At 34.4% G+C, this 26,973-nt stretch overlaps 1 protein-coding gene and 1 long non-coding RNA gene across 2 annotated transcripts; one reads left to right on the forward strand and one right to left on the reverse strand.

Moving 5' to 3' along the window:
- Window positions 1-5,570: 5,570 nt before the first annotated feature.
- On the forward strand, window positions 5,571-25,959 carry LOC131041476 (uncharacterized). Its single transcript, XR_009105038.1, has 3 exons — window positions 5,571-5,849; window positions 6,108-6,171; window positions 25,239-25,959. It is a non-coding gene; the product is annotated as an uncharacterized LOC131041476 (long non-coding RNA).
- Window positions 21,199-22,907, reverse strand: LOC131041467 (transcription repressor MYB5). The gene is made up of 3 exons (XM_057974579.2): window positions 22,717-22,907; window positions 22,438-22,567; window positions 21,199-22,126 (listed from the first exon to the last, which is right to left on the reverse strand). Exons 1-3 carry the CDS (start codon window positions 22,847-22,849, stop codon window positions 21,304-21,306), a joined length of 1,086 nt encoding a protein of 361 aa, XP_057830562.1. The 5' UTR covers window positions 22,850-22,907; the 3' UTR covers window positions 21,199-21,303.
- Window positions 25,960-26,973: the final 1,014 nt, after the last annotated feature.

Here is a 26,973-nt window from a genome sequence, read left to right on the forward strand (position 1 = left end):
ATTGATGCCGGTGCCGGTGCAGGTGTAGCCCTGAATGCTCCAAAGCTGGTATCTACCGGTATATGCCTCCTAGTGCCAGTATATGACTTCCATTTGATCTTGTTGCCATCAATGACAACAAAATGAATCCAATGAGTGTCAATTGCCAACATCTGGATCATGTGGCTTTTGTGTTGGTGGTCCACATTGATCGTTGAGCTTGTAATTGATGTTTTTCTTTGAAATGTTGGTGATCTTCATGTTCTTGGCCGATCAAATGCTTATAACATGTTGTGGATGTTTGAGGTGTAATTCTTGGAGGTGTAATGTGTTTGAGGTGAAAGATTTGGGTTTGTGCTATGTCTTGATTGACATTGCCTAGTCCGCATGTAATATTGTATTGAGTGTGGTTGTATTTTTGTAATTGGGTGGTGAGTGTTGAGCTGACCTTGATAATTTCTCCAAGGTTGATGTTAGGTATAAATAATTATGTATTTGTGGTGGTGGTGTGTGGATGAGTGTGAGTGTGCATGTGTGTTCAATGCATACATCTTTTGAAGGCATAGAATAAGTGTGAAGAATAAAGTTGTTTTGTGCTTCAATGGAACTGAACCAGACATTAAGGAGATGCTATTTCTCAGTTTAGAATAATCCGTGATTGTTTGTATAGGCAGTGATCCTTTTTTATTTTGAGTAGTGAGCTCTAGGCAGTGAGCCTGAATGCATGTACATTACCCATTGTAATACTTCTAACCTAGTATACCTATATTGTGGGTGTATACCCACCATGGTTTTTCCCATAACAGGGTTTTCCACATACAAAAATCTTGGTGTTATGTCTGTTTATGATGTGTTGCTGATTTATGAGCTTTCATGTTTAATTATCATATATGAGAATAAGTTTAAGTAGTGTGAGTTTTTGTGACAATTGATTCACCCCCCCTCTCAGTTATCTGCCCTATTTCCATCAAGGGTTGCCTCTTGAGGCCCCATCAAAATTTATCTTGATCCATCCTACTTTAGGGACACTCTAGCAGACACCATCATGAGGGTTGCCAAGAAAATCAACCTTCATAATCCCATTAACACATGGGTAACATAAATCTAGGATAATTAAGTAAACACATAAATTTAGGTAAGTAAATGTAGATTCTAGTTAACAAAAAAGAGGTAAAAATAAACAAATAAAAATTATATTTAAGAATTTAATCTAAATGGGTAAGATACTTAATTTGGAAATAATGAAAAAGAATAGAGATAAGAGAAAATCAAATATATGAAAATTATATGAATCAAATATATGAAAATTATATGAAAACAAAAAATCACGTGAATAGAGATGAGAGAAAATCAAATATATGAAAATTATAAATGAATGAGAAATAAGAAAATAAAAACAAGGAATAAACTAAACTTACACAAAAGTGTATCATATGTCAGTGAAGAATTATATTATCATTAAGATGAAATCAAACTAAAAGGAAATCTACTTGGATATGCAAATTTCACCATTACAAAATTATAATAAACCACCCACTTCATATACTAGTAAGCATGAGATTTCGTGAACAAAGCTTATACTCTAGGAAGGAAATTATATATATATATATATATATATATATATATATATATATATATATATATATATATATATATAAAGTTATTTATCTGAAAAATAAAACCATCGACTAATGGTGGGGGTTTCCTATGGATCTACTATGGGGGGAGTTTCTGCTGCTAGATCCATTGTTCACATCTGTGTTATGGGGTCTGCAATAGAGAAGGTTTCTATAATGGGTATTGGTGGTGCATGTGCAGATGATTTTGTGGATCCCTGGATGAGTTCTTGGAGCGAGGAGGATGATTTTAATCCTTTCTTGATATTATTTTAGTGGCTTGTATTCATTCTAAATAGGTTTTCGCTGATGGGGTTAATGTTTATTATCATGGGGAGAATGATGTGCTTTTGAAAAGTAAGAAGATTTCCGTTTTCCTTTGTCTGCCTTGAGTTTCTCCTCTTTTGTAGGCGTTGAAACTTTAAGGGATTTTTTGGATGAGAAGGATGAGCTTCTTTTGGATATCCTAATGAAAGTTCGTTTAAAGACTAATAAGATAGACAAGAGTTCTAATGTGGTGGTAAGTTTCTAGGGTTGAGAAGAGGGTTTCTCTCACCTTCCTCAAGTGATAATACCAGCAAAATGAATCACAGTTATGTGGATCCTCCTAAGCCCCTCTCTTTTACTTTGAAAGGGATTGGGTTTCTTGCTAAAATAGTAGAAGATGATGTTGTTTTCTCTCCTTTTAAAGTCCCTAAAATTTTGGTTACTGCTTTGGAGAGTGATGTTGCTTCTAAGGTTGTTGTCTCTTCTCTAGGAAGTGATAAACTAGATGTGAGATATGCTTCTCTTGAGGATGTTGCTTTTCTTCTTATGTTTTGGAGAAAGTTTCAAATATTTTTATTATGGAAGTTTCATTTGAGGCTAAGATGGATATTCAAAAGCTTAGACCTAATTATGATAATGAGGTTTTTGTTTTATCTCCTCCTATTGTTGTTCTTGTGTTTGCCCCAAAAGTCTCCACAGAGAATGTGATGGATGAACAAATTCAAATCAATATTCCTAATTTTGTTATCAAAGAATCTTTTGTACTCACCTTTAGAAGTCTCTTGTTGGGAGATTCTATGTTAACCATCCCAACATTGATTCAATTAGAAGATGGGTGCTCTGGAGTTGGAATCTCTCGGGTGAGGTTGAGGAAACAATAATGTTGAATGATTAGTTTTTGGTTACTTTTTTCAATTTGAAGGACTGCACTAGGATTTTATTAGATGGTCCTTGTTTTATTGGAAAGTGTTAATCTTAGAGGATCCGGTTAATACTAAGAGGGGGGGGGTGAATCAGTATTAACAACAATTTCAAACTTTAAAACTTGATCTTATAAAACTTCACCAAATCAATCATAAACCAACAATAAACTCTTTACTATTACCGGTAATCACTGATAACCAACTGTTAAACTGATTCAACAAAACTGCTCATTAAGTGTTCATCAACATGCATAAACTGAAAGTAAATCAAATCAACACATCAGAAACATTCACCACATGAACACCATGTTTTTCACATGGAAACCCAAATAGGGAAAAACCATGGTGGGAATTGGTACCCAAAAAAATTGTGCACTCTTTCGGAATGAGCCCTGTTAGGAGCCTAGCCCGGTTAGGAGCTTACAAAGATGCCCTGTTAGGAGTCACCCAGATAAGGGATTTAGATGATGAGCCCTGTTAGCTTTGAACTGTTAGGATCAACCTTGCAAGAGGATTTAACACTCAGATGTTGAGCTACCCAGTTAAGGGATTTACAATGTAAGGCCTATTAGGACCTACCCAGTTGATTTTGATTGCTGCAACTATTAAGGAACAACAATGAATGATCTGGGTATAGAACTTAACTTCTTGCTTGATCATATCCAATTCTTCTCCAAATCTGCTGCACTCTAGCAAATCTCTCACACTTTGGTTTGGCTTCACACTCTTCTCAAAAACCACCGACACAACAAACATCAACTGTACCGACCTAAATAACCTTTACAACTTAGTCGGTTACAAAACCCCAAGACTTACAACATATATCATCACAGATCTTTACAACTAATTACAAATCATCAAATAGATCATAAAAATCAATTACAAATTAATTATAGCCGTTGAATGATCACCGCACCTCGATCTGATACACTTTTAAACCCTTAGCTCATTTCGCTAAGCACTTCGCACATTCCCAAGAAATTTGCTCTTCAAACATGCTAAAACATCCTTCAAACACTTCACACAGTTTCAAGTATGTCATCACTAGCTTATAAACATAATGTGATCCATCGCTGAACTCAAAATCATTACGGTTAAGAGAATTCTTTACCGGTCCTTATTTACCCTTCTTAAACCCTAGCAAAAATACAACAAAAATCATAAACATGACTTTCGATAACCAAATAATGATGCGGTTCCGGTCAGATACATATTACAATGATACAAACTCACATTCCAAACCACAACACTTCAATCACCACCAATAGATCTAATCAAAACATTTCCTCGTTTACCGGTTAAGGTCCTAATTCCCAGTTTCTTATTTCTTTATCGGCAAGGTCTTTCCAGTAGACCAAAAAGACTAAGATGAGAAAATACAACATAGTAAACATCAATTGCCATCAATGACAACACAAATAACTAATCAAAGTCATCCAATCATGCAATCTCAATCTCTTCATCACAATGTCATCACAAACAATCCTTTACCGGTTCAGTCATAATTCTTCATCTGCATTAGTTATGCCAATCATGCCAACATAAAGAATGGCCTTGGTATTCAATAGTGGACTCCTACTTTCAACCCTATCAAGGATTGCCTTTCCAACTTTCCTATTTGGGTTCATTTACCAAGCCTATCCTTAGAATTTTGGAGTGAAAATATCCTTTCGACTATTGCCAATTCATTTGAGCATTATGGTGCCATAGATAAGATCACTAAATTCAGGAAATGACACCCATATGCTATAATTTATGTGTTTGTGAAGGAAATTTAGGTGCTTCCTACCCAAATTTCCTTATCCTCTAAATTTGGAGTTTGGGTATAGCATAATTTTTTATGAAGATTAGATACATTCATTTGCCATTCATGTGGCAAAGTGGGGTATTCTTTTACTACTTGCTTAAGAATGAAGAAAACCCACAATGTTTGGAAGAAAAAGGAATGTCGGTCTACCTCTAAGGAGGATTCTTCTTCTTCCTTTGTAAGATGAAAACGTTGCCTCTTTCAAAACTTTAAGGCTTGATGATCATGCTATTAGTGGTCTTATGTTTTCCCAGGCCTTAAGAAAAAAAGGTTTGAAGATGAAAATAAAAGGAATTTCTCTATGGATTGTTTGAAGATGGACGCCTCTTTCAAAACTCCGAGAACTGAAGATAGAGATGCTAGTATTACATAATTTTACGCTCGTCTCAAGAAGAAAAGGTTTGGGGAAAATTATCTTTGTATTACAAAAAAGCAAATTGTTCTGGATCACCTTTCTAAACCGTGCCTTGATATGGGTTGACTGTTTGTTTGTAACTTTAAGTCTCGTTGTTGTTCTAATTGTAGTTGTTTGTGTTTGTTATTCTTTTCTTGTTCGTCTTTTCTTGGTAGTTCCTTGTTGTCATGTTGTGCTTAATGCTCTACCTTATTGTAAAAGATTCTAGATCCTTTCAAAACCCTACTTACCTTAATCAAAAACAAAAAAAAATCTTATTAATAAAATTTCATTTCCTATCATACGAAAAAAGTTACATTTCAGTCATCAAATGTGGGCGACGTCTATCCAGTACGTCACCTACTGTACAACTTTCAATAACGCAATTTGTTCCAAACTCATGTAAATCTCGACGTTACATTAACTCGCTTGAAAATAATTTGTTTTGACGACGTCAGAACGGGCTCCATTTAATAAAAATGAATAAATAAATTCCCGTCAATCCAATCCAACTGCCCGTCAATAAGAAGATAAATATAGATTGGTTCAGGGATGGTCAGTGAAAGCGTCAGATGCATAGAAAGGGAGGTTATCCTACCATTCTGCCCACCACCTTTCTCTACAACAATCAGTCTATCTTGTACATACATAGCATTGATGTCCATAGATTTGTTCGTCTGTTTGTTGGAGCTGACAGTCAAAATCTAAGAACTAATAATGAGATCTAGACAATGGTATTCCAAGAGTAGACTATGGATTTTGGTGTTGGCCCTTTTCTGAATCAGAGCCCATTCAGATTGCATTGAGCTTGTTCATGGATTTTTGCAATGGTTATGTAGCTGGAGTAGACTCCTGTATTACAGGTGAATGCTCTAATTGGTCATTTAAAAGTAGACATACAGGAAAAAAGAAAACCATTATAAACAATATATTCATTCTTTAAGGTTTTTGAATTTAACTTCTATCTATTTTGTTAAGCACGAACTTGATTCTTCATATCAGATTACTTTGGCTATTCTAAATTATTTAGAGAACAGGAAGAAATTTCTCTAGTCTCTATTAACTTATGTTTTGGTGTATTTTTCTTGCAAGAGTACTAAATCATGATAAATCTTATTCAGGGCTTATTGGAGTTGGAAATTTGGAGAACAATAGTTGCACTCCCGCTTTACGTGCTGAAAAGAGGTATGTGTAATGATGATCTGTGCTCTGTTGATTGTAATGGGAATCAATTTTCTTGTTCTTGTTTGGATTACTTGCAATGGTAGCCCTGTTAGATAAGATAATGATTGAAAGTTTTTAAAAATAGCATAGGACTGTTTAAGGTCAAGAAAAACTCCATTAAAGTTTCTATTGATTTTGTAAGGTTTGAACTAGTTAGTTTTCTACGGTAGTCTTGTAGCTTTTGGTCATTTCTACGCAGATGGCATCTTTACTATGTTCCCTAAATTTGATCTGGGCAATTGCACGCTTGCTTTTTGATAATCTAATTTGCTGTTCTTGGTTGATTATTAAGGATGGATATTATTCAAAACTAGAAGATTTTTAAATTGTGAAGGTTATGTTTTAAATTTTGGGATAATGAAAATAAGTTGAGACAATACTCTTTAATCATGTAAATATTCTTAAATAATGACGGAGGTTCTCTTTTAATGTTCCAATCAAAAGATTCTTATTCTAATTATTTTTTTTGGTGATACATTGAATTGTTCATCTTGATATTTAGCGATGAAATGGATACATATTAAATGTCCTTAAATACAAGTACATAATAATAGACCATGTAAATATGTCTTGAGTCAACTTATGATGAGAATACAATAGAGAGTAGTATTTAAGAAAAGTAAATTTAAATTCTAGTGGTCAATTTTATGTGGGGAGGGATCAATCATCTAGTGTGGAGTTGATCCAAGACAAGGAAACACTAATCTTGATGTGGAGAATGAATTTCTAGACCTGGTGTAAAAAAGTTCAAATTTATGAGAATGAAAGTGGATATGGATAAGATATAATCAAATGCATGGCAATGAGTGTAAATGGATAGAGGTGATGGATAGAGAATGATACCAACTTCATATAAGATAGTGTAATTTATCGATATACAATTATATTACATCATTCTCCTAAAATGAGTCCCAAAATAAATCAAAATTGGCATTGATACAATTACGATTACATTTTATCACCATTTTGAGGTAAATACAAATTCTATCATGAATAAGTATTTTATTTAGTAAATAAACACTAACAAACATGTGTATAAAGTAAATAATAAAATATTAAGGACATTGAGGTCCATGCAAATTAATGGACCCCAACTAGATCTCATCACGTGTGTTCATCCTTTAGCATGTGCCCTCCATGGGAAACTATGAGAGAATAAAAGGATGTGCAATGAATAGCTTCTATTAGACAAGTAAAGATAGAGATTACTACATGTTGAATTTTCTATCAAGAATCACGAGAAATAAAAGAGGGGAGAGTAAGGTTAGAAATTTCCACCTATACAAAAAGTGGTATAAGGATTGATATTTATGGTATTGAATTACAAGGTCAAAAAATAAATCATAAAAAGTCAAGCATTTTATGATACCTTTACATAGCTAACTATTAGAAACATATTTTTTTATTCATTAAAGCCTCTTGTGATGTTAGACGAACATTATTTAATCATGAATATGGAATTGATCTAGATGCAAGTAAAAATTTAAACTTATGTATGCAGATTTGACCCACATTGATATGTCTATCAAAATTACACACACACACACACACACACACACACACACACACACACACACACACACACACACACACACACACACACACACACACACACACACACACACACACACACACACACACACGTATACGCATGTGTGTGTATGTGTGTGTGTGTGTGTGTGTGTGTGTGTGTGTGTGTGTCTATGTCTATATGTATATGTATATGTATATGTATATGTATATGTATATCTATATATATATCTATATCTATATATATATACACACACAATTGATAATCTTGCTGTGTATGGGGATTGTCCTTTAGTCAAACCCTTGTTATTGAGTAAAAAGTATGGAACCAAAGATTAAAGACTGCTAATGTAAGTATATGATACTTTTATTGTTGTGTGAACATGTCTTGAATTCTCTTAGATGGTCTTTGGATGGTTCTTTAATTTGTTTAGATGAATAATAATGAAGTAGATTTTTATTTAAATACAAAATCCTAACAAGCGAAAGTTAGGAAGAGTCCAAATTTGATTTAAGTTTTAAAAGTGTTGAGGTAATTTCAACACTTGTAGAACTAAATTGGTTCAATTATATGGATGCAAATACAACTTAAGTAAAGAAATGGATAAAGTAAAGCTTAAAAAATTTGTTTCTCAGGATGTGTGTACAAGGGATTAAGTTCAATTCCATTAGTGTAGACCTACCTTAAGTAAATGAATGGGTAAATTAAAGGTCAAAACCAAAATTTGAGGATTTGTGTAAATTAGATCAAGTATAAATCAAGTTATTTGCTAATTTTTTACACTAGAATTGATCCACAAAATCATGAAGAAAAAAGAGATGTTCTGAATAAATAAAAATGGGAGAGGCCTAAACCTTTACATAGAAGCCATAGAGCTAAAACTAGGGGTCTCACAAGGGGTGAGTGTTGGTCCCTACCGGAGACTGAGAGGGGGAGGGGGGGGGGGGGGCGTGAATCAGTCACCTACCAGTTTTACATAATTAAAACCCTTTTAATCAAGTCTGAACTAACTTAATGTTCATCAATACAAACAGTTATTACAGGAGAACATGCATGCATGAAAAGATACACAATAACACCAAGAATTATCTCATGGAAACCCAAATGGAAGAAAACCATGGTGTGAGTTGATGCTCACAAAATTTGTGCTCTTCTGGAGCACGCCTTGTAAGGAGCCATCCCTATTAGGATATCTACAAAGAAACTGTTGTGCCACTCGATTAAGGGATTTGAATCTAGGCCTTTTAAAGCCTTCACCCTGTTAAAGGTAGCCTGATTAAAGGACTTAAATCATCAATCAAGATGACACTCGATTAAGGGATTTAAACAACAGGACCTGTTAGAATCCACTCGGTTAAGGGATTTTGAGTTGCAATGGTTAGAAAGCAACATGAAGTTGATCTGCTGGAATAGCTACTCATAGCTTGATCAGACCACAATGAATCTCATACTCTGTCTGCAACGGTTGTGTCTGCTCTGCACTACACCGGTTCTCTACTCATACCCTCAGCTCTGCACTCTGCCGATCTACTTCACACACACTTTTCTCTGCTAAATCACTTAGCACTTTCTCACTCTTCACTCTGCATGTTGGATCACCTCTCATGGGATTTGCACTTTGCCAAATTTTTTCGATCAAAATGTTTTGCATGAACTCAAAACACTTTATACTCCCTCTGTCGTCACCTTCAGATGTTTCCTTAATCAATGCAATCACAAATTTTGGTAGATTTCAATTCAAATCTTGCCTCTCTTTCTGTAAAAATTCCGCCAACTATTCATCCAAATCTGCCACCGCATCACCCAAAAATAGCAACTTCTGGGTCGAGTTCAATCTTTTAAATGTGAACCAGAAAATCCGCAAAAATCATGGCTTAACTACAAGATGACTGAGGTTGACTTTGCTAACCTTTAGTTTGGCATTATCACAAACTAACCAACTCACCTTTTGCCATCGCAACTTTGTTACCGATCACCACTCTTAGATTTATGGTGACTACCTATCTTCCTTTTGCTTCACCGGCCTACCGGTATACCACTACGCTCTTCACTACCAGTTCATCCTTTGCTACTAGTTTGTAGTACTTCCATCAAGCCTCTTTTCCTATTTTCCAATGAAGTTCTAGTTTGCATAGGACCTCAAACCTTCTTGCCTAAGTCACCTTATGTGACTATATCATCATCGGAATAGCCAACTTGAAGATTTGACCTTAACACTGATCTTCTTGAATGACAGACCAGTTGGCTTATTCTATCTTCCCTTGAACCGATTGAACCTTGATCATATATCTATGATGTTGCTTCCATGTTGTTTGCAAGCCATCACCTTTGCTACTGAGATACACCACTCCATCGATCAGTGTTAGTCATCAATGACAAATCTCAGCTAATATACTTGTTCACTGGATTAACCGATTTTGTCAATATCAGTAATGCCAACAATGAGATTAGCCAATAAAAGAACTAGTTGAGAACCAAGAACAAATAAACAACAAAGAACTAAACCAACAACTGAACGACACTAAAAAAGGAACCAAAACCACCCATCAAAGACACAAACCGATGGTCTACCTCGCGGGGGTCTTATTAGATTTCCAATCCTAGCTAAGCGCTTTCACCTTCTCAAAGAAAGATAATATTTTGTTAGAGGCTTTACTTGAAAAGATAGTCAGGGACTCAGGAGTAGCCTTGACCCTGGAAACAATATGCTTTGATGTAGTTGTAGAAGACAATTCCATATGGTGCTTCTTCGCATTCCTTTTGTCAATCTCCTCCTAGATGGCTTGTAGAGAAGAAAAAAATTTCTAGCCATTTTCATGTTGAGGGCCACTGCCTTGTCTAACTTCTTCTTGAGAGTCTCCTAGTTTCCCTAAAGCTCTATGATGACCTTGGCCATCTCCTTTCTACCATCCCCCTATTCCACCTTTTCACTAAGAGCCTTAACTTTCTCCTCCATCACTTCCAATTTCTCAAGCTTCTCCACTAGCTCATTGGTCACCACCCAGACCCTTTATCTTTTTTTTTTCATTTGCCCAATTGGAGGCTCTAGCATCAACCTCAGATAGTGCTTCCAATCTATTGATTTCTTTCTTATCAGCATTGAACTGGGCGAGGAGCTAGTAGATAATGGCTTCAAGTTGTTATTCAAGATTTCATTTTAAGTTTAGCCCATTTGCACATAAGGTTTAGGTCTATTGATGCTACTTCAACCCCTAGCATAGAAAAATCTAATTTTTAGTATGTTAGAGATGGACTAATACAAATTTGTTAGGGAAATTTTGAGACAATACATAATACATGCATTACAATTTTTTTTATTAGCATATTGAGCTAAGAATATCTATCATTCATTACCATTTTTAAATTCTATTCTACTAAATATTTTAGTACTTTATTTAGCCTCAACTTATTTATCTAAATTAATCATTTGATTAATAATCACTAAGACATTTTTTGTATTGTTATTTTATCCCTTAATAATTTTTAAATTTATCTTTAAAAAAGAATAATTTTAAATTGACACTTTAAATATTATCTAGTATCCACGGTTGGGTGAATGTGAGATCATGAGGTTTTAGATGCAACCTTTAAGTGGCAACGAAAATCATAAAACATAAATTTAAATAACTTCACATAAACATTTTACTGAGTTTTTATCTACAAAATTTTGAAAAAGTGTTAAGAAATTGAATGTGTTTAGAGACTAATTTGTTTTAAAAAAAATTAAATTAATTTCATATAAACTCAATATTTTAAAAGAAATATGACTATCATTTTGATCAACCTAAATAGTGAAAAAACCCTAAGCAAATGTGGTACACATTTTTAAATATAAATAATTATTTATATTTTTATATAGATTTAGAAAGATCTTCAATAGTGTCTCTATACTCCACCTTAGCTTCTAAGATATTTAGCAAGTGAATGAAAATAAATTCTTAAGTGCACTTTTTGTTATATTAGTTTAACTAAGTTTATAATAGTTGAGATGATCATACAACTCATGTCATCTTGACCTACAATACAATGTGGAGATTTGTATGGAGGGTTATATAACCACTAAGAATCTAAGGTTCTATACTTATTTTCATCAAGAGGTTAAGGGGATAAATTATTTAAGGTATGCAATTTGAAAGTGGAAGTGTTCCACATGGATGGTGAAGGGTAGAGAACATTATTTTTGATAAAGTTAAACGGGTTTTACATGGACCGAAAACCAAAAGTTTTACAACAATCGGCCATCAGCCAAACAGACATGAACCAAAATCAAAATAGGGGAGCATCCCCGAGCAGTCACAGAAACAAAGGAAACGCAGACAAACAAGACAAAACAAAAGAAAAAACTCTCAATTAAGAGAGAGCACCAGATCTTTGTTCTTCTGGATGGAAATCCTGTTGATTTCCTCCAGCTCCTCCATAATGAATCTAGAGGTACCCTTGTTGCTGCTTCTGCTTTTGGTTTTGGAACTGGGACCAATAGTTTTGCTGTCGCAAGAAGCCATATCTTCCCCTCCAAGATCTTTCACCGGTTCACTGTGGTAGGATCTGTAATCAAGAACCATGACATTAATCTTTTCAAGCCCCTCAATACTGTTGTTCATGGCTTCTTTGCTCATGTCAGCCAGATTCTTGAGATTTTTCTTAATCTACGCCATAGACTGCTCAACTTTTTCAATCCTTTGTTCGTGATTGCATTTCATCACCTCAACATCCTGGGAGAGATTTTTGGTCATAATCATGAGTTTCTCAGGTTTACTGGGCTCAGGAGAAGTAGTGAAGATATCAATAATCTCTTTAACCCCCACTTTGAGGGTATCAATTTCATGCTCAACCCACTTCCAACAACTTTCCTGGCTTATGGTAGCTTCCATAACCAGATTCATCAAGTTACCAATCCTCTGAATCCTACTATTCTCTTCGTTGGCCATGGTCCCCTATTTTTCTTTCTGGACATTGATAGGGATGTCCAATTTAATTCCCTTCTTCGTAATCTTCAGACTATGGTCCTTAACCACCAGCTTTTTCTTTTTAGAGAGGGGCTTGACCTTAGAGATCAATTTGATGGTGGTTTTGTATTTGCTAGCTACCCATCTGGGAGGATTCTTGCTGCTAAACGTCCTAGGGGTGACCATCATCTCCCCTTCCTCCGCAGCTTTATAGTCAAGGTCATCAAGAGGAACCCCACTTTCTTCCAAGTCCATTTCCGAGTCAGAGACCTCATGGATATCAGTCTGATGGCCAGTCTCAGAAAGAGGGGTACAATTTCAAGGGATTTAGCGTACTCCATGATGAGAAAAATGAGTCCCTCGTGGAGAATAGGGTTGTTAGGATTCTCCTAATATTTTTCCAGGCTATTTTCAAGAGAGGAGGCTAGATAGAAAGGAACAAAAATAATTTTACCATGCCTAAAGTGATTTAAAATGATAAATGATAGGAAAAGATGCTGACATATCTACCATCGAGTGTAATATACCTCATTATGAACTTGGCCATGTTATCCCAGGGAGCCATAAGATCTTTTCTATTATATTCGCCATCAGCCATCTTGGTAGCTCTAGAGCGCTCCTTGTCTCTGTCAAAGAACTCGTCAAGTCCTCCTCCTCGATTTTCCTATCCCTATAGAATCTTCTGTCAGTCGTCGCCAGACCAGTGACCATCGCCACCAGGGTTTCATCAATATGATAATCAGTGCCATAAGCCCTGAGACTCCCTTTTTTCTACCCGCTAACAAAAGCCTCTGCGAGCAGAGGAGAAGGGCCATGAGGTCGGTCCAAGTAGGGGATGATTGCCCCATCAATGACTTCCTCCCACACATCTTTGTTTTTCATCCATTTCTCACAAGTAGAGGGCTCTTGCCTATTCTTGTCCCCACCCATTACGTTCTTGGTCACCAAATAGCAGAAAATGGGCCACACCAGAGAAGGCACCGACCAATCGTAGGAAATGGGCCACACTAGAAAAGTATCTAAATAGTAGCAAAAAGGGCCACACAATAAGACAAAAAATCCAGTCACCGAGAAAGTTTCTAGATCTTTGGTTAGGGAAAACCAAAAAGAGCCATTTCCCCATCAACTCAATCAAGTCATGATGAGAGATCGTTGATTAACACAGGAATCATCATGGGCCAGCTTGCACAGATTTTTGGGGAAAGCATCCTTGCTGCTCCACCATTTGGTTGCCACTTATCCCACCGCCAGATTGGCCAGTAGATCTGCCGTCTTGTTGCCTTCCCGGTATACGTGCGAGATTTTGAAATCTGCCAGTTCATTAATTATATCTCAGCAATACTTGATCAAGTTAGTTGTCATCCAGCTAGGATCTGTGTGTTCACTCAGACAGTGTTTACCAGTCAGACTCCAACCGGACTTTAGTAAAGCCTTCTCTTTTAGCCATGTGTAACCCAATATGGGCAGCGCTGGCTTCCGCATAGTGGTTGGACTGGGTGCCTAGAGGGAGCGCCACCACAGAAACCAGCAGACCAAAATGATTCCTAGCCACTCCCCCGCACCTGGTCGGCCTAGGATTTCCTTTAGCCACCCCATCCACATTAATTTTGATCCAATCCATAGGGGGGGGATGCCAAAGAATATTTTGTCTGCACTGTTTGGTTGTAGAGAACATTATTATTAAATTCATTCATTAACATTTTTATTTTAGAGGAATGGTTACCTAGAAACGAGTTTAGTGTTTTATTTATTGAGATATTATTTAATAATTTTTTTAATTTTTAAAATTAAATTTAAAATAGAAAATTATACTAGAGGCATAACCTATAGAAGTAGCAAGGAAGAGAATCATTTGATTTCATGAATATGAAGGAAGAACTATTTAGAGCTAGTATTTATTTTTTAAAATGTAATGATATCCAAATTTTTAAATAGATATTAATGTCTACAAATGAGGCTATCAAATATTAATGCTTACAAATTAAACAATGAGAAAGTAACACATAAATATATAAATTGACTGCACTTTTCAAAGTGATAACAAAACAAAATGATTATGAATAAGGAATGATCTAGCTTTTCAAAAAAAAAAAAAGTTTAAAGCTACTTACAAAAGTAATATAGCTTTTCAAATAAAAAGTAAAATAAATAATGTAGATAAAATAAAATAATTTAGATATAATTTTTTTTATGTGTCCATAAAATATGTAGTAAATAAAATAGTTATAAAATAAAATGAAAAATAGTATATATATCTTATATATATCTATAAAGACTTAGAAATATCAATCTTGAGTTATTTTATTTTACTTTAGAATTATTTAAACATGATTTTACTTTATTTTTACTTTAAGAATTGCCTTTTTATGAAGTAAAGAGGGATTATAAGAACCCCTCACAATAGAAAATAGCAAAAGTCTACTATGATTGAGCTCTATAAGATATATAATTCACATAGTTTTATAAATAGTAAAAACAATATATGGCATGAATGAAGGGGTATAAATAAATAGGGGTTTTAAAAGATCATAAAAAATAAGAATATAAGATATATTGGTAAAAAGGGGATTTTTTTAAGAGGAATTGTGTACTAGGGAAGGGAATTGAAAATTCAAGATGTGGGTAGAAATAAGATTAGGGGTGCTGTGTGAGTAAAAATGTGATTGTAAATGTAAAGAGATTGAAATAACAATTATCAACCTAAGCATACACAAATTAATCAAACACTCAAGATAAGGAAGCTAAAAAGAAAACTAGGAAAATAAATTAGTAAGCAAATAAAATAGCAAACTCTCTTGGAAATATTTGATTTGGTTGTCCTTCAATTTAATGTGTGCTCGATTTTGTGCTTCCAAGGGTGCTAGATGTGGTCCACGATGGTTGGATATGTAAATGATGTTAAATGAGGGATTATGATGATGCGATTATGTAAATTATGAGTGATTAATTTGACATTACAATGGTATGGTTGCATGAAGAATGGATGATTTGCAAATAAAAGGGAGGGATTAAATAAGCAAGGATGAGAAGAGAGGGGGCTTGAAAATGAGGCACTTGTCCTCAAAGAGGACATTTGAGGACAAGTGATAATCCTTAAAATGTCACGTGGAATAAGTTTCCATACTTGACCTCAAAGAGGAAAAGTGGCTAGGGCAAGGGTGACAAGTGTCCTTGGGAAGGGCAAGTGTCATGGAGAGTAATGACAAGTGTCCCTAAGAACACATGTTTATTTGGGAGAGAAACACCCAAATAAAAGATTATTTTCCAATTATTAAAAATATTATGAATGTGCACACATGTGAGGGAGGAAGTTGGAAAGGATAAGGTTGGTTTGGATGGAATAGGGTTGGTAAAAACTGAAGGATAGTTAGTGGCTTAGGTTAGAAGAAGAGTTTAGGTTAGGAGACACATGGGGAAATAGGATTAATTAATTCTATTTTGGCAAATGAAGAAAAGGACAAAAGTGAATTAAATAATCAAATTATACATTTGATTCATTTAATGGAAGAAGAGATCAAATTTAGTTAATTAGACGATTTATGGTTGTCAAATAATTAATTAAAAGGGGACTATAGCATAATTAACAAAATTAATTAGCTAGAAGGGGGGGCACTAATTAATTAAATAATGTGCAATTATTTAATTTTAAAGCATTCAGGATAGCTAAATTCAATTAATTAGATTAATCAAATTTAGGTGTCTACAGGTACTATTAATCTTTCATTATCATATGCGATATACGATAAGATTATAAAGTGAATTCATTTTGGACTAAAATCTTAAATTTTGGTGAAGATGACATTTTTTTAATAGATTGACGGTTTACTCTTATGGTTTCTTCTTCTTCATTAGCACCTCAAAAGAAGATTCATTGTATTCATTTATGAAGACAATATATTTTATAATATATATGATTTTTTTTCATGTTGATTGAGAATGTCTATATATTTTGAAATGAATTTTCATGTTAGATACACATGCACATTAAAGTGGAATAAAATGTAATGTTTTTGATTAAATGGTAAAGCAAGTTTTGAAGGGACCCCGAAACCCTTTACAAAAATTTGTCTACAAGAAATAAACAAGGAAAAACATGGCAGATGTAAAAGCCAAAAATAGGGAAAAAGCTAGGAATAACACAACATATCTAAAGCCCAAAAATAAAAGAACAAAATGTAATGTTAAAACTAGTATACCCATGATTATTTACCATTTTTGTGCCCACTTTAATTGGAATATATGTGTGCACTATAATATCAACAAGTGAAATATTCTTTGTTAGGATTGACTCTTGGACCCCAACCATAATCATCCTCATTTTACATTAGTTGCCATACATTCACTCCCTACTTTGATTTAGTAATTTTACCATGTAGATCATTATCATGGAATATAGATTAAGCTAGGTCAACACCATGGAGTACAAGGCCAATCCCTAAATTCTAATATTCAAAATTTAATTTTAAATTCTTCTTTACTAGTTGTTATGAGCTAAACTTGCAAATAGTTTTCGATTAAGTGAAAAGAAGGTTTTGAAGGGGCCTTGAAACCCTTTTACAAAAAGATAATCAAAAGATAAGACATTAATGACCAGCTAGATAGAGCAAAACAAAAAAAAGAGACAACTGACAAAGACAAAAAGCCAGCAAGAAGCCAAAAGAGGCAAAGGGACATCACAAAAACAACTAAGGGATAGCCACAAGCAACAGACCCTAAGAAAGGTTTATGATAAGCTCCGCCGCTTCTTGCTCTGGCTAGACCATAGAGGCAACAACGCTTTTCAGTTCCTCCAACTCCTTGGCATGCTGGGTCATCTTCCTAGTACTAGCTTGAGTTCTTTTGCACTAACTAGTAGTCCCCCCTTCAAGAGTCAGAGCCTTATCCTCGGTAGTATCAATAGTGTTTTTTTTCTAATGGATCTGTTCCAATTTGCTGATTGAATCACACTGGAGCTGTCGGTAGAGCCTTTCAAATTTTTTTGGCTTTGTTCTCTAATTTTCTTCAAGGTGTTCTCATGATTGAGAACCCGCTTCTCTAGATCATTGAATCTAGCCTCCACAACCTTAAATTGAGAGCCATATGCACCAGTGATAGCCTCCACATCGTTGATGGCTTTTGTCAATTCACTCAGGTAGTTAGGTAGGGTACTGGGCTTACCTGTTCCAACAACTTCTAAGGTATCCAGTTTCTTGGATGAATCCTCTTGCTTGTTCTTCAAACCATCCATCTCCGAATAGACCCAATCAATAACCTTGCAAAAATCCATCATCCCACTCTTTGCGGTATTCAACATGGATTAAAGGAGAGTTTTTGCTATCAATATTGATCTCACAGGCAATATTATCCAGGGTCTCCACGTTAACACCAGTAGTTTTATCATTCGGAGGCAGAGTATCACCTTCCTTCACCATCTTCCCATCTTCTTCAACATCATCTGTTCTTTTATTGAGATCCCGAGGATTGGGTTGGACATTTAGAAATCATTCCCTTTATCTAGGTTGATATCAGTGATGATAGGGCTCTGCTTGTTTTTCTTCTTTGGCGGTGGGGTAACATATTCACTATTAGTCTCCATCACCTTGTCATCCTCTTCATCATCTTCAAGCCAACTGTCCTCCTCCTAAACCTTACTCCTTTTTCCTTTGACCCCTTTTCTAACTTTCTTTTTTTCGGACCTAGAAGCCATATCTTTGTCCTTCCCCTTGCTAGAACCTTTAGCAGATGTAATCCTATCACCATCATATTCCCACTTAGTATCAAACCCCTTGTCTTCACCGTCTTCTAAGTTCTTAGACTCATCATCTGAATCTAAAATCTCAGTGATAGAATGTTGCACACAGGAGGCCTTGACATGGTTGTATAAAAGAAACATTAACCCTTCATGCATGGGGGGGTTACTATCCAAATTAGCCCTAAAATCCTTAATGCTAGTGCTAAGGGAGCTAAATAGATATAAGGGCATAAACACCAGATCTTTATGGTGAAAATGATTCAGAAGCACAAAGTGATAACCACAGACATGAGAGTATCTACCATCAAGAGTTACATATTGCATGACAACAAACATAATCCATCTCCATACCTTCTTTATCAGTTTTGGCAAGTAGTAGGTCTTGTCGGATTTCACCAACTTGGTTTTTCCAAACTCCTCCTTCGGGAATCGCTTGATAGCAACGTATGTAAGCTTTCTGTCTTTGTAAAACTTTCTACCTCCCATTGGCATGCAAGTGACTTCTGCGATCATCCCTTCATCAATTTCAACCTTTCTTCCTCCTATGGTGATTTTTCCATCTTTCCAATTCTTCTTGAAAATTTTGGTAATGGTAGGGTTTTTCCCAGCAATTCTCTCCATATACCCTGTCATCTTGGCCATTTCTAGAATAGCCCATGCCTTCGGCTTATCTTTCCATTCATCACAGGAGAGCGACTCAATTCTTTTCTTGTTATCTCCCATGGCGTCAACAACCATATTATTCCTATCCTTCACAATGCAGAACAAGGCAAAATCAGAGATCAAAGTGCAGAGTATGAAGGTCTTCAAAATTGAAATGGGCACCCACAAAGCGTACAGAGTCTTGTCCGCATTAAACACCAGCTCAATCTTCGAGCATTGCTCTTTCCCATTCATTATGGCCTTTTTCATTGATAAGTACATTGTCATTATTCCTTATCACTCCCTCATAACCATGCACTCTATCATAAATGAGGAAGGAAGTGACAGACATGTTGGCAGCCCAATTAGCCATAGTGTTGGTTTCTCTATAATTGTGAGATACAACACACAGCTCGAAAGACTTAATTATCTCCTTAGCTTGAGATATGATATTTTTTATGGTCCATGATGGGGAGGATAGACCCTTCAGGCATTGAACAATGTTGTTAGAATCTCCCTCGAGCCAGACTTTACTAAATCCCAATGATTTAACAAGGGAAAGGATTTGGTAAGCAGCCATGACCTCGGTTAAGTGGTTAGTTTGTGATCCCATGGGGAATGCCACCACTGCAATACAATAGCCAACCTCATTTCTTATCACTCCCCCACACCCAGCCAACCCCGGGTTTCCGTTGACTACCCAAAAAACTTGCAAATAGTTTATATGGAATATTATGTCATGTTATTTTAAGACATTGATTACGCACTTAAACACATGAAATGATAATAAGAAGAAAGAAAAAGAAAAATCATCAAAGCACATTTCAATTCTAAAATTAAATAAATGAATCAAATATGCATTATCATATAGGTCATCTATATGTCAACGCATGTTATTTTTGATCTTTCTCATTGTCATTAATTTAGTCCACCAAGGGGTTTTAACTAAGGGAATTCATTCACTTATTGAGTTGTAAAGCTCTTCAATGGTATCTTTAGAAGTCACCTTGACTTTTAAAATGCCAACAAGTGACAACAATCAATATCTTTTAGCCATATTAGTTTCATACATGATAGTTGAGATCATTGTATAGAGAATGACATCTATCCATAGAGATTTATGTGTCTATTTAGACATTCAAACCAAGATAAACAATTTTATGAAAGTGACGATCATTCCCAAACAACATCAACAATATTTTTTCATCATTAATCCTAAAACTAAATACATATATTATCCTATTAAATTATTACAATTATTTCATCTCTATTATCCATTCAAATTCTTATTTATCTAAACTACTTATAAAATTATATCTATTTAACTAATCCTTATATTTACTTCTTACACTTAAATAAACTACTATACATAACACACTTTTTAATTTCTATATTGTTTCTATAAACCCTTATAATCACAAAAGAAAGTTTTCTCCATTTACCAACGAAAGAAATAGATTGGAGCTGGACAAACCATACCAATAAATTTTATATTTTACTATTAAATTATTAATTTTAAACATTCGAATATGAATTTTTAACTATCTTAACCAGGTCGTTACCTGGACTTTAGTAGCTTAAGTTGGTTTTTCATGGCTGCCTTAATAGTTCATACATGGAAAACTTGTTTTTCCTCTTATTCATGCTTCTTATTGCAATGCTTCTATGTTGACTCTGCCAAGAGAAAACCTTTGGGATAGAGTACGAAACCTAATCATAAAAGTTCCTTAAATTTGCCTTTGCTTTCAGGATTGATAGTGATTCCAAAATATAAGAACACTGTTATTTTGACATGTAGAATCTACAGTCTGCCGCAGACTCTTTCTGATAACTGAATCATTTCTTGTAACAAATTCCTTCACTTGGTATCTGAATCATTTATTTCGAATATTTTTATCTCTTAACAAACTAAGTTTTTTTAAGGGTTCTACATACAAAGTTGAAGCATATTTATCTTAATGCATTTGTAGCTGGCTAACAATATTTCATTACACGAACTGTAGATTTACAGATTGTATCAAACAACAATGGAGCAATAAGCTAATACAAATCAGTTATTCAAGTAAGCAATATTTCATCACACGAACTGCAGGTTTACAGATTTTATTAAACAACAAGGGAGCAATAAGCCAATAGAAAACATTGAATATACAAACATTTTACAGATTTTTTTTTTTATTACAGAAAACATCTTCCTCGTACACATCTTTTTATTACAGAAAGCATCTAATTCCTCTTCTGGGTCATTTAGAGGGATGAAATTGAGCAGATGGAGGAGAAAGCAGAGATGGCAAGTCATAGCTAAGATTGGCTGGGTTCTGTGCACAAGTAACATGCGCCCATTCCTCATTGGCATAAGATTCCATGATAGAAGAAAACATATTTAAATTGCAATCACCAAAACCTGAGCCCATACAGCTTGCAGTACTGGGATAAGAAAAATTAAAAGCTGTATGGGAACAATTTGTATTGCTCAATTTATTGTAGGATGTGGGTACTATTCCACATCCCTGAAATGATAAATCCTCAGGTACAGAAGCCTGACTTGAGCTCCACTGTCTTCTTACATCCAAATTGAAATCCTCTGTCCTTTGATGATGGGCAGTCCCAGAATTACAGTTAAGGAAGGGCGCAAGGGTTGCTTGGTTGCTTCCTAAATTTTCTTCATTCTGTTCAAAGGGTGTGCCCAGATCTCCTGAATTCACAAGGGTGAGAAGAAGAGGATATTGGTTATCAATGGAGAAATCAAGGGCAGGAGATAGAGGAACACAGGAAGCTTCAGAGTTGATATCATTAACAGTATGAGCAGGTGATTTGCCTTCATTCTCAGTTGCAGTTGCAGGAACACTGGTATTTTCATTCACAGGACTCGTGCTCTGAACTGGGGAATCTGGGTTATCATTCTCATCCGAGGTACCATCACAGAGATTGTCCTTTACAGAGAGCGGTTTGTGAGTCCTGGGATCTATGCCCTGGGTGATAAGCTTTTTGCTGAGATGGGTGTTCCAATAGTTCTTCACCTCGTTATCAGTTCTGCCGGGCATTCGACCTGCTATCAAAGACCATCTGCAACGAAAAAAACCAAATGAGAGAAACCCTAGACCTATTCCTGTTCAATGAAATTCTCAATATTTTTCCGCACCTAGTTAAGTTATGATATCAGAATTCAACTGGGTAATCTTTAATTCAATGAAATAACGTGTCATATTATGATTTTAATATCAAAATTATATAATTTTTAAATCAAACCCATTAACTCAAAAACTATACAGTCAATCCTGATATTAATATCATAACATTCTCAATTCTCTACCGCACTTAATAAAACATCAGACTGCTAAAACTGGTTAAAAATATTCTTGCCCACCCTACCATACCTGTTTCCCAGAAGACGGTGCAATCGAAGTATTAAATCTTCTTCGTCAGGCAGAATCTTCCCTCTTTTAACATCAGGTCGAAGATAATTCATCCACCTCAACCTGCAACTCTTCCCACACCGGAGCAGGCCTGCATTCCACAATAACCAGTTGAATCTAGCAAGCTGAGCATTAAAAACACATCTTTTGTATTCTGATGATGAATTAATGAGTGTGATTCGACACAATTAAAACTAATTTCTACCTTTCAAAAGACTTAAAAACTCTGGTGTTGCATACCTGCTTTCTTAGGGAGGGTTCTCCAGCCACCCTCGCCATGGGTTTCAACATAATTTGATAGACGAAGATCTTCGTCAGGCGTCCATGGACCTCTGTTCAGACCCTCTTTGGCACAGCAAGGCGTTCGTCCCATTGCATCTTCCCTTCTCGAAGCACTAAGAATGTTAGATAAGGATATGTATATATAAAGACTAAGTGAGTGGTGCTCCTACCATATCACTCGCTTTAACTCCTTCCAGGAAATTCAAGTCAGAAAGCTTTGACTTTTAGGTGAGGCAGGCGATTCAATTATTGATGGAATTAGAAGAGATTCCACAAGTAATCATCCTAACATTCACCCTACGCCAACACAAATGTCTCTCTTTCAGGGAATATTCGTTTCACATAACGTCACAGGCACGTAACTCTTTTTGCTTCTCAAAAGTTTGCAGCCTATAGGGGCATGCAATTCCATCAGATTGATTAGGTGGCACTCTATCTTAATTAGGTGACAATCTATTACTAATAGTGTAGATAGAGGATATGTACAACTTAGGAAGGACATGAGACTTTATGATTGTTATAAATACAAGTCTACTGAAGCATTTATAAAATAAAGGTTGTATAGGTAGGGATTATGCAGAATCAACTATACCTTATCTCTAATATAAGCTAATCTGGATATATTATGATACAAAGTACAAAATAAGATTTAATAAGATTTTCTAGTATGCAATCTTTGTCTTATAAGAAATCTTTTTGAAACACTTAATTTAATTGGTTCCTTCCTTGAAAAATGAGTACATTCATTTTATTCTTTGTAATTCCAAACAAATATTAACAAATCATTGTAGACAAGTTGGACGTGTCATGTTTGGAAAATTGCATACATTAGCTATCCACAAGTATACATATATGCACCTCCACAATATATCAAATTTGTTAGCCAACATTCTATTCTTAATATTGTGGGTAAGAAGACAAACAACTTGAAAAAAGAACATGTTAAATAAGACAAAATATACCCACAACCATTCCATGATAACTACAAATATATTTTGTTTGCATATTATTCAGACTAACCCAATTTAAAGTTAGATTGAAGTTTATTCCCTTCTTTTATAACAAAATAAGTCTAACAAGAAATCCTTGTACAACCTTGCCTTTCCTTGTAGATATTTCAATTACTTTAATTATTACTAATTCTTATATTGTATTTTATATACATATTATTTAAATCAATCTAAACTAAATTTATCTCTTTTTTCTTTTTCTTTTTTATAAATGTTTCAATTAACTTAATCATTTAAAAAAATAAAACTCACAAGTATAATTATCCATCTTCTTATCTTACAACATTCAAAATAAACTATCAAGTAATAGACCGCAGTTATCATAAACATGCATGCCCATGCATATACAAAAATAGATGACTCTTATACTCCCAATGCATATACCCACGCTAAGAAGATAGACCCTTATACTCTATTTATATACTCACTTCATGCTAAGAAGAGCTACTCTTATATTCTTAATGTATATACTTAATTGTTCATGCTAAAAAAAGACTACTCTTATATTCCCAATGGATATACCCACTTGTTCATGCTAAGAAGAAATGGGTGTTATATTCCCAATCTATATACCCACTTGTTTATTCTAAGACTAGACGATTCTTAAGTTCCCAATGAATGTTTGCATACTTTGCTGTTGAAACTAAACCGTCTACACTTATTTGAAATTTCACAACACTCACATGAAATAAACAACTTGTAATATAAAAAAAGTTTGACAAATAAATATAGTTTGTATTTTTTAAAATATTATGATTATTTATTATTTATATTGTACAACAATAGTTTATTTTTATTTTTTAAATAGGAGGAGTCTATTATTTTTATTTATGGATGAATTATTTAATACAAAAGATAAGTTAAATAAAGTCTTCATTTTGTCTCTTTTTTTATAAGGAAATTGGATCTACAATCATATTCACAAGTGTTTTATCTCATTCTAACAATGGATTATAAGATTTGATTAGAAGGTTTAAGAATTTTTATCGTAAAATACTCTATTTTGATTAAAATAGACTATTAAATTTGAAACTTTACAAAAGATTTAAAAAAATTAAATAACAGAAACAAATGAAATGATCAACTTATTTGCTACCTAAAATTTAAGAAAACAGAATAATTTTTTTAATTTGTTATCTGAAATTTTATTAGACAATTAAATAAGAAGTAACAACATGTTTTGACAACATTCTGTTAGTGGCTGTTGTTTGTCTATGATCTATCTTCTTTGAGCTTTCTATATATGAATTCTGGATCCTGTCAAAATCTGTTTATAAAAGATTTCAGATCCCTTCAAAAACTGTTTGACCAACCCATTTTACTCATATTAGTAAAATTTTACAAAGCAATTAAATATCAACCAGCAGATTATATAGGCTACGTTAAGATCAATCTCAAATGTTTCCGAACATTATCTCTGCAATAAGCCAAAAGACAACTCATTTTGACTAGTGTTTTGTTATTTTATAGCTTCGAATGGAAGATTGCAGATATAAATCTCATTCAGTTACTTCAAGTAGCTAGTAATGTATTCAAACTGAGCTTTCCCATAGAAAAAAAAGTATAAATCCAAGTTGGGCATGGGCAAAAGTTATATGAGTTGTCCGGAGCGTCCATTACACACATCAGAGAATTTGTGTGGAAAGCTAGAAAAAGATAAGACCTGCAGAAAGCTTGTGTAGAAGCTGAAAGATGAGTATACTTTAATGAGCAATTATACCATCTTTATTGTCTGTTATTAATAAAGCGCGAGGACAAAAGCATGTGGAGCAATTGATGGGGCAAGACAGTAGAGCTGGTTGACATTCAGTGTTACACAGTTTCTGTTATTATCAGAACTTCTGCCATGACTAATTAGTAATACAGAAGTTCCAGTGTAGAAGAATACGGCTCGTACCTATTATGCTATTCATTCTGCAAGCAAACAGTAGGAAACGTAAAAAGAATCGAACCCCATTCACCATGCTAAATAAGTAAGAAGAATCGAACCCCATTCAGTTTTGTCTACTCTTCTTGTCTGCAAGCATTGAAAATATACAGATAAGTTTGCATCGTATTAATTTATCTTCATTCATTCAGGCTACCAATTAAATTGGCATTCTCTGAAGAAAACAAAACTGAGACATTTTTTTTTTTGAGCTGAGTGGTCCAATTGTTGTGAAAGCATAAATGTTGATAATTGTGCTGCCCAAAATGGAACATATGTGGATTCCCACCTTGAAAAACTGCTTCTGGCCTGCAATAGATGGCTAGCCAAATTAGAAAAAGCATTAGAAATAGTAAAAGATTACTACTGTCCATTTTTTTGTTATAATGTTTTACATATCTTATTTTGTATATTTCATACTTAATATTTTGTTTGAAGGATGTAATACGTTGAGAAAAATAAAGAAATTATGTTTTTGATTAAGGAAAAACAAGTTTTTAAGGGACCAAAAACCCTTTACAAGACAGGTTTTAGGAGGACCTACAACTCGAACCGAAAGATAAACTTGAAAGACCACTCAAAGAAACAGAACACAAAAGAGATTTGGCCCAGCTAATCAAAAGAAAGGGAACAACATTAATCCCCACCAAAAACCTACAGGCTGCAAAAAACCAGCAGCCCTAACCCAACCAGGAATGATCAAGAATTTGACCTACCCTTATGGGATTGAAGGGTCATATCAAAAGAGGATTGGGACAATTTATATTTTTTACTTTTAACAGTAATCCAGAGAGGCAGAGACAACAGCCACAATCTAAAATTATGTTATAGCGTGTGAATTTATGAAATATAGAAAGTGAAATGATTTGTAAATTTTCAATGATAATATACAAAATATAATAATTTTGAAATGTAGTAAAAACTTTAAAATGTTTTTTAATCTCTGAAACAATATAATCCATGTTTTTAGTTCAAACTCATTTTTTCCTCAAAACTGTAAGTGACAACTGGGTTTGGTCAACTAGGTCATAGTGTATATTGGGGAGGTAAAGTATACATTGCAAACTTTCATTTTTTTTTTGTGTGAATCATTCATTAATTCTAAATAAAGATTCTTTTATGAGATCATACTTTATGATCCATCATCATGATGTAAGCAATGTGGTACAATTGTAGAGATTAACTCTACACAAAGAAGCAACAATACCAAGGAACATCCTAAAATTATTAATGATTGAACAAGTCCTAAATTAATTCTTATTATTACGGACAAGTAAT

The sequence above is a fragment of the Cryptomeria japonica genome, chromosome 7, assembly GCF_030272615.1.
Source record: "Cryptomeria japonica chromosome 7, Sugi_1.0, whole genome shotgun sequence".
In the NCBI taxonomy this organism is placed as follows: domain Eukaryota; kingdom Viridiplantae; phylum Streptophyta; class Pinopsida; order Cupressales; family Cupressaceae; genus Cryptomeria; species Cryptomeria japonica.